Below are 12,500 nucleotides of genomic sequence, written 5' to 3' on the forward strand. Positions count from 1 at the left end.
CTGAGTGGCCAGATTATTATGATCTCTGAATGCATAATAATCTGGCTACTCAGTGTAAATTATAAACTCATTTCCTGCAGACCCTGGCTCTTAAGGTTCCTGTGTTTTTTCTTTGTCTTTTCTCTGACTTTATCCTTTTGAGCCCAGCCAGACATGGGAGGGCATAGACCTTTTCATCCTCTGGGTCTCTCTCTGCTGGTTTACCAGTGTCCACATGTTCTCCCACAGGACACAGCTTGGGCTATGGCTTTGTGAACTATGTGACTGCAAAGGACGCGGAGAAAGCAATAAACACGCTGAACGGCCTGCGGCTCCAGTCCAAAACCATTAAGGTAAAGAGTGGTGAGCACCACCTCATTCAATCCTGTCCTGGGTGGGATCTCTGCCAAACCTGACCTACCTCACCATCACTGTCAAGGGCACCTTTAGCATCTCAGAGCCATTTTATTCGGCATTCCTATCACAGCCACTTTATTCGACATTCGCTTAGTATATGTTTATTGAGCACCTATTCTGTTGAACAAATCAGACAAACTTCATGCCCTCATAGAGTTGGGAGTGGGGTGTTCTTGGTACATAGAACTACACTCCTGCCCTTCTTAGCATGGTAAGAACACACGTGTTGTCCATGCCCTCATGCTGCCCAGTGACAAGAGTTTATACTTGCACCCTAACCAGTTTGGCTCAGTGGATAAAGGGTCAGCCTATGGATTGAAGGACCCCAGATTCAATTCAGTCAAGGGCACATGCCCGGGTTGTGTGCAAGAGGCAACCAATTAATGAGGTTTCCATCTCTCTCTCCCTCACTCTCTAAAATCAATTAAAAAAAAAAAAGAATGAATTTTATGATGAGTTATATCTCTATATAAAGAATTAAAATATCAAAATAGCTCATTGGTCACATGTAAATTTTTAAAAAATTATACTTGCAAAAAAAAAAAAAGTGTATCTTTGCTCCTGTGTTATGGTTTCAGGCTCCTCATCACATCAGTTTTGTGACCCTCAGAGAGAAGTTCTGCAGTCCCCACCTTCTGGAGCACACGGTTCTCTTGTTTCCTCCCCTTCCGCCTCTGTCTCTCAGCCTCCTCACTGAGTTCTGTCTCTGTTGGGTGTGACTGAGTCCCATTTCCCTAGATTGCCCCTTTGTGGGCAGAAGCCTTCCTCCCAGCTGCCCCTTCCCAATGAGACCTTGGTCCCTCCTTGTGGCTGCAGGGTCCACACAGCTGTCACTTTTTCTTCAGAGACCTTTTCTTTGAAGAAAGGACCAAAGACCTTTTCTTACCATCAGCCCTGCAGCGTCTCCTCACCACCTCTAGTGCATACATGCCACTTTCTCTAAGCCACCACAAAAGTTCGGGTTAGGCTTTCTTCAAGTTTGCAAAACATAAGCCTAAAAGGCCTAGAGTCATTTAATATTGAACAGTTGGGTGTGGAACTCAGGGCTCCCCTCGCACTCACATCCCACCTGGACTCCTGTGGCGAGCTTGCCTATTGGCAGATGGATGTTGCACTCCCAGCAGCATCCAGCTTTTTTGCCCACCACTCCTCACAGGCAGGTCTTGTTCCCAGCCCAGCTCATCATGCAGAGAGGGATAAGGCCTTGGTAAGTGCACAGGTAACAGGGTTCAGTCCCCACTCTGCCACAAACAAACTGTGGACCTTCAGTTACTTTGTAAAACAGGGATAATGTTCCCTTTATTGAAATGTGAAAAGGCTGCCAGCTGTCAGCTCATTGCCTGGGGAGCTGCCTCAGGTGAGAGTGTTTGTGTGTTCTCCCACCATAGGTTGGCTTTTTCTCACCCCAAAATGTAACACCCTTCCTTGATGCTTTGGCCACACACCTGCCCTAACCCCCGAAAGTGGTTTTGTTTTCAAGGTGTCATATGCTCGCCCAAGCTCAGAGGTCATCAAAGACGCCAACTTGTACATCAGCGGGCTCCCCAGGACCATGACCCAGAAGGATGTGGAGGACATGTTCTCCCGATTCGGGCGAATCATCAACTCCCGAGTCCTTGTGGACCAGACAACAGGTACGGAGGTGGCCTGGACGTACGGTGAGGTTTTCCTCAAGGCCAAGGGCTAGGTTTCCGAGGGAAGACAGATCATGTTTGATTTTAAATGTCATTAGTTCCACCAATGAAAACAGAATCAAAATGAGACTGGAGAGATGAAGTGGCATGAAAGAGTCCCTCAGTCAGGCTGGCATTTATGGTGAAAACGCCAAGACATTATGGCAACAAGACATACCTTTCCTTAGGCACCCAAATGTCCCAGCCTGGCCTGTGAGTGGGTCACAAGGATTTGCTGCTGTTCTTATTGCAGGCATACAATGTGTGATGTGACCGTCTTTACTCTTGGTCTAGGCCTTCTTGTCCCAAAGCTACAAGGGGGGCTGTTTTGATTATTTAGATGCCCCACCCACAGAACTCAACAGTGGTGAATTTTACTCACTGATTACCCCAGCCCCTCTCAGGTCATCTCAGTTCAGGACATTAGCCACTTGGGCTTTGCTGAATCAGCCTTGGACTGACAGACTGGCAGGATTCTGGGCTCTGGCCGTGACTGTGTGGCTCGCATGCCCTGCTGGCCTGGAGACTGGGGTTAGGGTATTCTTTGCCAAGTCCTGTGCATGCCTCTAGCTGGGGAGCAGAGAGCGTGGGCCATGCCCTCTTTTGGACTCCTCAGAACTGTTCCTGCCAGGAGTGGGGATCTGCTGACACACTAGAAAGGAAGCTTCTTGCCTCCGGAGCTCAGCAGAGCTGGTAGAATTGTCTGCATTTGATTTTTTATGTTCTTCCTACACAGAGTATTCACTACCCCCTTTGCTGTGGTATTAAAACTAATATTGGGTAATTAGGGCACAGGAAGTTATAGCTCTGAGATGACCTCCCCTTTGCAGAGCAGACCCTGGAGAGCAGGTAGGTGGGGTCGCACACATTTTTTCACATTCCCCCTAAGCTGTGTGCTTTGGGGCATCTGGCCTTATCTTCGCTCTCCTTTCTCTAGCCCCAGCTGGGGAAGCTGAGATTGGTGGCAGCTCGATTGCCCCCGGGGCCTGAGGAGGCGGAGTGGCTTGAGGAGTATAGTCCACAGGCTCAGGTCACTGGCGTTTCATGGGAGCTCTGGGTATATCCCTAGTCTGGCACAGACACCGGGTTATGCTGGAGTGACATGAGTTCTGCACCATGCATTTTGCCTCCTGCAATCTCACCCTTTGCTGGAGGATAGGGGTGGGCATAGGGTGAGGATACCGTTTATTTGGGTAAACCCCGCTGGCCTGCACCAGATTAGTTTCTTAAAGCCCCCATTGAAAGAAAACAAATGCAGCCAGCTGGTCAGTGCATGTATTTATTCCCAGCTCCACCTGCATTGGAGTGCCTGAATATATCTAGGTATATCCCTGGGTATATCCCATGTATTTATTCCCAGCTCCACCTGCATTGGAGTGCCTGAATGGGCTGCCTGGGGACCCTCCTTCCTGCTTCCATGGCCCTGCTTTTCTAGATCCAGCGACCTTGGGAACATACCCCTGGCCATGTAGCTTTTGTTTCACTGGGACCCCATGCCCCTTTTCTGTTATGGTGTCCTCGCAAGAGGACAGGAGGGAAGGAAGAGATGAGGGGCTCCTGGGTTCCCTCTCCCAGTTCTGCTTCCTGACCTGGGGCTAGAGTTAGAGAGAAAAAATGTGAGTCCTCTTTGGCTGAAGGCTCCCTTCTTCCCCTCGCTCTAGAGGGGGCTACCCTCCCAGGGCCTTCTCCTGGGACCCCAGGGAGCCCACAGGGAATGAGGCAGTGAACAGCATGGCAGACAGACTTGCCTTCATAAGATATGCTTTTTAGTGTTGAAGAAATGGGAAGCTCTCTTCAGAAACCTTTACATCCTGAGCTAATAGAACTTAATTTTTTAAATTTCTCTTTGCTTCTTTATCCATTTTAATTGTGATCTTTATAGTTTACTCTTTTGAAGATTGGGCCATTTATTGGTCTCTGCTCTTAATTCTAAAAACACTAGCGGAAAAGAAGGATCTCTTACCCTTTGAGACAGCATGGAGGGACCTACAGAGTATTATGCTAAGCGAAATAAACCAGTTAGAGAAAGACAAATATCACATGATCTCACTCATATGTGGGTTATAATGAACAAAATAAACTGATGAACAAAATAGATCCAGAGACATAGCATAGAGCAGACTGTGGAATCTCAGAGGGGAGCAGGGAATGATCAACCAAAGAACTTGCATCCATATGTACATAACCCATAGGCACAGACAGTAGGGTGGTAAAGGCCTGGGGCAGGGGTGGGAGCAAGTTAGAAGGGGCAGTGGAGGAAAAAAAGGGGACATAAGACGTTCTTTCAACAATAAAGATTTAATTAAAAATTTTTAAAAATAAACAGAAGGAAAAAACAGCTATCTTCAAAAAAGTGTAGATTCATCACAGTGAATTAACTTTTCAATGTTATTTTCTTGCGTTAAATAACATTTTCTTTCTCTTTCTTGGATTTTGTTCATTGCAGTTTGGAAGTTTTCATTTGAAAGTCATTTTACAAAATCAAACAGGGAAATCCCACTTGCACACACACTCTCTCTGCTTGATCTTGAAGTTTTATAAATAGAATAAAACCATCTCCCTGAAGGCAGATTCCTGGAGGAGCCAGCCAGCTCCAGCTTTCAGCATTATTTATCTAAAGTTAGATTTTGTTTAGGTTTCCATCTGTCTAAGCTATTATTCATGCCCTTTAAGAGTGAATAAAAACAGTACTTTCAGGTGTTCTTTTGAACTGAAAAAAAAAGCTTAGGTTCTAGAGTTTTCTGGGGCATACATGTGATTGCTAGGCCTGATCTCACTAATTCAGTGAGTGTATCTGTGTGAATTTTAAAGAGTCGTGAAGCCAACATGAGACAGCCTTCAGACTGCTAGGAGCTTCTGTATGATCTCCCGGGCACTATGCTGGGGGAGGGGTAAACTGGGTCAGGGAGCTCCCAGTCGGAGTGTTGTGTGCGTTAAGACCCAGCATGGGTTGTCCACAATATGTTACAGTTGTAAACAAAGAACCCTTGGCCTGAGGGTCCCTGGCTATTCACTGTATGTTTCAGTGGGGCCCACAATATCACGTCCAGGTCAGGTCCCAAATGGGATCCCAGGCCCAGAGAGGTGTCAACCATGCTTTGCAGTGACACTTGCCATCTAATGTGCCTGAGTCTCTCTGTGCCCCTCCAGGGCTTCAGGACCAGCCAGGGAGACCCATGTCCCATGCCCGTCAGGGGGCAGGCAGTTGGTAGGAGGGACCCTGTGGGAAATGGTAAGGAAAGGTACTGGAACATGGGAGTGGAATGGGGGAACATCTGGTGTGTTCACTTAGCTGGTGGCCCTATAAATGGCAGACAAATACGAGAGTGTTTAGCATAGGGCTATCGACCACAGCCATCCCACCGGTTATACCTGTGACTCCAGCCCAGCAATGTCACCCTCACACTGGCCCTTGCTGTCAACCTCTCCACTACATTTGAACCTTCACTATGTGTGTGTATGTGTTTGTTTGTTTGTTTGTTTGTTTTGATCCTGTTTCTTCTCAGGAGAAGGAGCCATGCTCTTCTGTGACTCCATATTGCCTCACCTCACCCCCACCCCATTCCTTGAATTCTTCAAGGGCCGAGATCTTCTCATCATCCCCTCAGACCCAGAATGTGATGGGCAGGTTGTTGGGGGCAGCTGAACCCTCTGCTACCTGGTTTGCTCAGGTCTCACACTCATGCCAACTCACCAGACACTGCCTATGGCAGTTGGGCCTTAGATCTCAGGCAGCCTGGTCCTGTATAGAGTTCCTGCTCTGTTGAGGGACTCAGCTTACCTACAGGTGCCTCAGTCTAGGTAGCAAGAGAAGGTACCTTTTCAAGACAGATGGAGGCCACTGGCCTTTCCCATGCAGGAACAAGACCAGGGACTCAACCTGCCAGGCAGTCTATGGGGGACTGTCAGCACTGTATGTGTGCCTGGTCAGTCTAGGGCAGTGGTCGGCAAACTGCGGCTCACGAGCCACAAACAGCTCTTTGGCTCCTTGAGTGTGGCTTTTCCACAAAATACCACGTGCGGGTACGCATGTACAGTGCGACTGAAACATCGTGGCCCATGCGCAGAAGTCAGTTTTCGGCCTGGGCGAGTCTATTTTGAGGAAGTAGCGTTAGAACACTCAAGGGGCCAAAGAGCTGCATGTGGCTTGCGAGCTGCAGTTTGCCGACCGCTGGTTTAGGGGGAAGGGTGAGTGGCATCACTTGGTTCTGAGGGCAGGTTGGGGCCCACAGGAGGTCCAGGATTTTAAAGTAAGTGAAGGAGCTGATGGCGGCAGGAAAGTGCTTTTTGGGTGAGGCTTGGTTACTGCGACTCCACGCCCATCAAGGATGAAGGAGAAGGCTGAGCTGGACACCTAGTAACCAGCGATTCTGTTGGGCCCACTGGAAAGGCAGCAGGCTGCAAAAGCCTGACCGGGCTATGAGGCCAGGTTGCCTCTTATTCACTACGGGCCCTCAGCGGCACCACTGCCCCTCGGGCACACTGGGCAAGGCAGGCAGGGGGTATCCAGAGCCCGGGAGAATTCTCAGACCCTGCCCTGCCAATCCTGGTTGCCTTCCCTCCCCAGCCCATCCGGCACCCACACCACAGTGGGTACCTGGTGTCAAAATAGTGATGGGAGATGGGAGATGGGGGTGTGATTGCTTCTAATGTGGCCGTCTGTCACCAAATATCTTTTGGCACTGAGTAACTCGGAAGAAAGTCTGAAACCTTAATCTTTTATTAGTCATTTTTGGGTTTTTTAATTCATTTTTCTTTTTTTAGATAGTCATAGAACTATTTTTAATTGAATTATAAATGTCCCTTCATTCTTTGTTTAATCCTCACCCAAGAACATGCTTACAAAGAGGAAGGGAGGGGGAAAGAAAGGGAGGGAGCGAAGGAGGGACATCGATCAGCTGCTTTCCATATATATTTCAATGAGGGCTCGAACTCGCAACCCAGGTATGTGCCCTGACCAGGAATTGAACCGGCAGCATTGCTGTACACAGGACGATGCTCAACCACCTGAGCCACTCTGGCTGTGCTGTCCCATTATTCTCAATATAAACCTATTTCGTTTTTAAATTCACTTCACACAGAATAATGAAACCTTGACCCAGTGGCTTGTGCTTATGTAGGTCTAATTTTTGTCTCTCTAGCTAAGTAAGCATCCACTTTGAAGCACAGTAGACTGACTTGCTTGATTTCTGTTTTTCAGTTTTAAAAAATCCTTGCATTTTTCCCCCTAACTCCATTTTTGTTGGTTTGTTAAAAAGGTTTGTCCAGAGGGGTTGCGTTTATCCGGTTTGACAAACGGTCGGAAGCAGAAGAGGCAATTACCAGTTTCAATGGTCATAAACCCCCAGGTTCCTCTGAACCCATTACAGTGAAGTTCGCAGCCAATCCCAACCAGAACAAAAATGTGGCGCTGCTCTCCCAGCTGTACCACTCGCCAGCTAGACGGTTTGGAGGCCCCGTGCATCACCAGGCACAGAGATTCAGGTGGGTCAGGCGGGCAGTGCTCTCATCTGCCTACCCAGTCTCTCCCCCGTGGTGGCAGGGCTTTGCAGGCTGGGAGAGCCTCACTTGCTGGGTATCCACACACTGGGAAGCACTGGGCATGCCAGGCTGGTCACATCAGAAGGTTGCACTCAGAATCATTTCATGTCTCATGTCCCCACCTCCGGTATAAAAGTGTCTATATGAGAGCCATCTCTTTCTAATTGAGTGTTGTCTTTAATTAGAATTAAAAAGATGATGCCAGCTCCAAGCTGAGAGCGTGGGTGATAGCACTCCAGCAAATAGTTTCTAGAGAAATGAGAGTATAGCCGTGAGTTTAAAAGATCATTCAAAAAAAAAAACCACATGTATATATAAAACACATAGACACAGACAATTGTGTGGTAATAGCCAGAGGGAAAGGCGGGTGGGAGCTAGGTATAGGTGGGCGAAGAGGGGGAAGTTAGGAAGGAAAGAGACATCGTTTGGGACAATGGGTGCGTGGATGCAGTGTGTAGATGATCTTTTATTGAGTTGTGGTACACTTGAAACCTGTATGGTTTTGTGAACCAATGTCATCCCAGTAAAGTCAACTTAAAAAAAAAAAAAAAAAAAAAAAAAAAACCTCTAAAAATATATGCATCATTCAACTCCGTAAGAAAAGGATGCAGCTCTTGGTATGTTAAGTGAGAGCTGTTCTCCTGCCTGAGTTTTTAAACGGGTTTTAGGCATTTGGTCATCAGGGCAAAGGCAACTCTTTCTCGTACACATTGTGGAGTTACTTTGATATCTAAATGCTGTATGCCTTCTGTTTAAAAGCCCTGTCCAGAGTTCTCAGCCATGTCAGGTTCTATAGCTGGCTCTCCTAGTTACTAGACAGAGGCAGGGGAAGTGGCTGCAGACAGAAGCAAGTATGGAAGTAAATCCAGCGTGGAAGTCACATAACACAGATCACCTCACTACTCATTGGGATGAGTGGATGGCAGTGTTCCTTGAGTTATGGTCCCTAGAAAACCAGCGACGGTTGGAGGAGAAGGGGGCCTTGGTCACAGCAACAAGGAGTAGAAGAGAAAGGGGAGATCAGAGGAGCCAAACTGCTGGTTAGGCAAGGAAGGGATCATGATGGCCAGAGGAACAAAGCAAAGAGCTGGGAGGAAGTAGTGAGTGGACAGGAAGGAAGATTTACCACCGGAAGGCAGACTAAGATAAAAATAAGAGAAAGACCCGGAAGAGAAGAAAGTGCCTCTGTTGTTACCATATTGGGGAAAGGAGGGTCAGTTCTCTTTTTGTGCCATGGAGAAGGGAGTTAGGGTGGGTTTCCTGAGTGTCAGGAGGAAGGAAATCAGCTCCAATTGGCAAGAGAAAAACCTTAACAATAATTCATAAGAATGAGAATCATGTCAATAAAAGGCAATAAAGTATTTTCTCAGATTATTTGTAGTGTAACAGCTACATGAGATTAACTATAATAAGTCATGTCCATTTTGGGTACCTATAAAACTTGGAGAAAAGAAGGCCTTTTAAGGGGTCCTTTTAAAATTGGGAATTCCTTTCCTTTCCAGTTCTCATTCATTGAGAACCAGCTGGGTGCCTTTTCTCACCCCCATTTCAATGCTGTTGTGGTCTCACTGTCACCCCAACAGACTCAAGATCACTGACAAGCCACAAGTCATGTAGCCACCTCAGGCGTTCCGATGCAGGCTGTTTAAAATTATTCTTGAGAAGTCAAAGCCATGGCCAATAATGTGTCTGGGTTCTTCCATACCTGGGTTAATACAATCTTTGGATCAGTGGCCTATACCTCGGGGGCTGGTCACTCTGCCTGGGGTCATGAAGGCGCCCACCTGCCTCTATGTCAGCCCCACAGCTCAAAGCCCGGCTTTATTTTGGAAATGAAGTACTTCTCCATTTGCATGGTGTGGCTTCATGAATACTGTATCACAGTCAAATCTTTTTAAATTGACCTGAAACCATCTAGAGGGCCACATGGCTTCAGTAACAGTTTTATTTTCTCCCTTAATCCTTATTGCAATAGCTACACATTGGTAGAAGGCTTAGTCTTAATTACATCAAAATGTTCCACATTTTTGTACAGTTCAGTGACCCTGCAGTATGGCCCCTGGTCCTCCTGGGATGTTATGAGCCAGCAGCGGAGGGTTGCCCAGAGCTTTGGGAAGGAGTTCCCTCATGCTGGCAGTGGCCCTTCACCGGAGCATGTGTAACCCAGACACCGCTTGGCTATGAACCCTTAGCGATGGCAGGTCATGGCCAGGGAAAGGTACAAAATTCAGAAAAAGAAGAAAAAGTACAGGCCTTCCCAAAAGACACATATGCAGAAAGCGTTTCCTCCAGGGCAATTTGAGTGTGTAAGAACACCTCAGAGGGTGTGGAGAGGCTTCCATCATTTAAAATGTGGGAAGCACAGAAATGGCAAACAGGAACCACACACACACAGTGGGGAAGAATGGAGTAAGTAATTGGTCAGCCACTAACAGGCCATCATTCTAAGTGAAATTAGTTGAGGATCTGAACTTACACAGGCACCAAGTGTCTCAGGTGACTCCCTTCCTCTGCCACCATATTGAATTCCTCTCAGTAAAAAAAAAATCTTGCTTGTGACTGGTGGGGTGTGACAGCCTTGAAAACTCCACCCCTGACTGATGGGAGAGGGAAGGGCCTGAGCCAATCCCACCTGTTCCCCCAATAGTGTTGGCATGCTGGCCAACACTGACCTTGATCTTGACCTGAATGCTGTGCTCTCTGTTTGCTAGGTTCTCCCCTATGGGTGTAGATCACATGAGTGGGCTTTCTGGTGTCAATGTCCCAGGAAACGCGTCTTCAGGCTGGTGCATCTTCATCTACAACCTTGGTCAAGATGCCGATGAGGGAATCCTCTGGCAGATGTTTGGCCCCTTTGGTGCAGTCACCAATGTGAAAGTGATTCGCGACTTCAACACCAACAAGTGCAAAGGCTTTGGTTTTGTGACCATGACAAACTATGAAGAAGCCGCGATGGCCATAGCAAGTCTGAACGGCTACCGCCTGGGGGACAAAATCTTACAGGTTTCCTTCAAAACCAACAAGTCCCACAAATAACTCACTCATGCTTTTTGTACGGAATAGGTAATTCAGAGTGAAGAAGTTGAAACTTTTTTGTTAGTGTACAACTCATTTTGCGCCAATTTTCACAAGTGTTTGTCTTAGTCTAAATGAGAAGTGAAAAGGTTTTTATACTCTGAGATGCAACCAACATGTTCAAATGTTTGAAATCCCACAATGTTAGACCAACTTTAAGTTTCTTAAGTTATTTTCTTTAAAATATATATTAAACAGAAATCTAAGTAGACTGCATTGACTAACCAGTCCCTTGGGATGGTGGTGAAACTGAAGCATGCTTTACTTCTAAGACTGTCTAACACGCTTCATTCGGTGTCTCCACAAACTGGATAAAAAAAAGAAATGACCTTTTAATTTTTGTTTTTAAACTAAAGATGTTAGACAGATGCTGAGTGTGCATTTTCTCAACTGCTTCAGCATTTTAAGCGATTTCTGCTTTGGTTGACATGAAATTGCTTCCCCAAGCAGGTCCCATTGCCACCTTCCGGTCACTCAGTCCTGGGTTCTGCCGAGTGGTCCTGACAGTGGCCGAGGGCCACCACCAGGGATGGGGCCACGAGCTGGGCCAGCCCTCCAAAGGAGGACACAATGCTTTCTAAGCCCAGACGTCAATGGGAACGGACCAAAGAGTTTCAGGGAAACTCCATATATTCCTGAATCAGATCTCAGCCCCAGGCACTCCTGAAGATGTGTTGCTACTCCGACATTCTGAGTTCCTGTCCACACATTGCATGCACAGTGCCCCACACATCAGACATTGTTGTTCACAGTCATTTCTCCAGTTTCCAAAAGCATCTAACATAGCTCGAATGCATAAGATAGCTCTATTTTTAATAACATGAACATTTGAGCATTGTATTTCTCATATCCCTTGTGAGTGCTAGACTTTTTTCTACTTTAGTCGGATTTTGTTTTGAAACTTTGCTTTCATATGAACACTCAGCAGAAAAGTACTTACTTCTTGCCAATTATCTATTAACAACAACAACAACAACAAAACACTTTGATTTGTAGTTTTAAAGATTAACCCTCAAAAAAGTTCTCTTCATTATTGCTTTGACATTTTGGGTTGTTCTGTTCTGTTAATTTTCTTTTGCTTTTTTGTGTTTTTTGTTTGTTTTTACTTTTGCATTTAAGACCATTAAATTTGATTTTGTTTTGCTCAAATTTTGTTTTGTTTTTTATTTTACCTTTTCTTTCTTTTTGGCTAGGCGAAATACAGACGGCCCAGCATTCAGGGAGGATATATAAGAGCTTAAAGGACAAATACTTGCCTCAAGACAAAGCATTTACAAATCTGTCGTATAGGAATGGTGTGTTTTTAAAATGGGGAGCCAGTAGGGAGAATCTGACAGGGCCTACGAAGTAGCCAGGGCAAGATCTCCGGGCAATTCCTACGGAGCATGATCCGATTTTTATACATACCTAGTGTACAGTGAGAATAAAAACAGAATAACTTAGTACCAGCAGTTTTTAACTTTGACACGAGACTAAAACGTCATAATAGGCTGTTTTTTAGTTATTGAGATCATGGAATTGCAGCATTATTTATCTATCTGTCTGTCTGTGTATTTATTTATTTAAGTGGGGGGAAAGGCCGACAGGCACAGCCTTCTCCGGAAAAGATCAGTGTTCTGAGAAGCCCAGGAAAAAAACTTTGAAGCTATTATTCTCATACTTTCTTGAGGGGCTACCAGTTGCTTGCATCATTCTCCCAAATTTAAGATGTTGCCATGTCCTTTTCCCACCCAAGTCCAAGTTCATACCTTGAGGCCTTGTCTCATAAGTTGCCATGGAGGGCGTCCTCCCTCCAGCAGAATTTCCCAGATCCTA

General features: G+C 46.2%; 1 protein-coding gene across 1 annotated transcript in view; it reads left to right on the forward strand.

Moving 5' to 3' along the window:
* The window catches only part of ELAVL1 (ELAV like RNA binding protein 1), a 37,654-nt gene extending 26,004 nt beyond the window's left edge, over positions 1-11,650 (forward strand). The window contains exons 3-6 of the mRNA XM_036450298.2: positions 229-332; positions 1,877-2,030; positions 7,328-7,553; positions 10,322-11,650. Of these exons, the coding sequence (XP_036306191.1) occupies positions 229-332; positions 1,877-2,030; positions 7,328-7,553; positions 10,322-10,646 (809 nt within the window). The 3' untranslated portion in view covers positions 10,647-11,650. The remainder of the gene's footprint in view (positions 1-228; positions 333-1,876; positions 2,031-7,327; positions 7,554-10,321) is intronic.
* The last annotated feature ends 850 nt before the right edge of the window (positions 11,651-12,500 follow it).

The sequence above is a fragment of the Pipistrellus kuhlii genome, unplaced genomic scaffold (assembly GCF_014108245.1).
Source record: "Pipistrellus kuhlii isolate mPipKuh1 unplaced genomic scaffold, mPipKuh1.p scaffold_m20_p_21, whole genome shotgun sequence".
NCBI lineage: Eukaryota > Metazoa > Chordata > Mammalia > Chiroptera > Vespertilionidae > Pipistrellus > Pipistrellus kuhlii.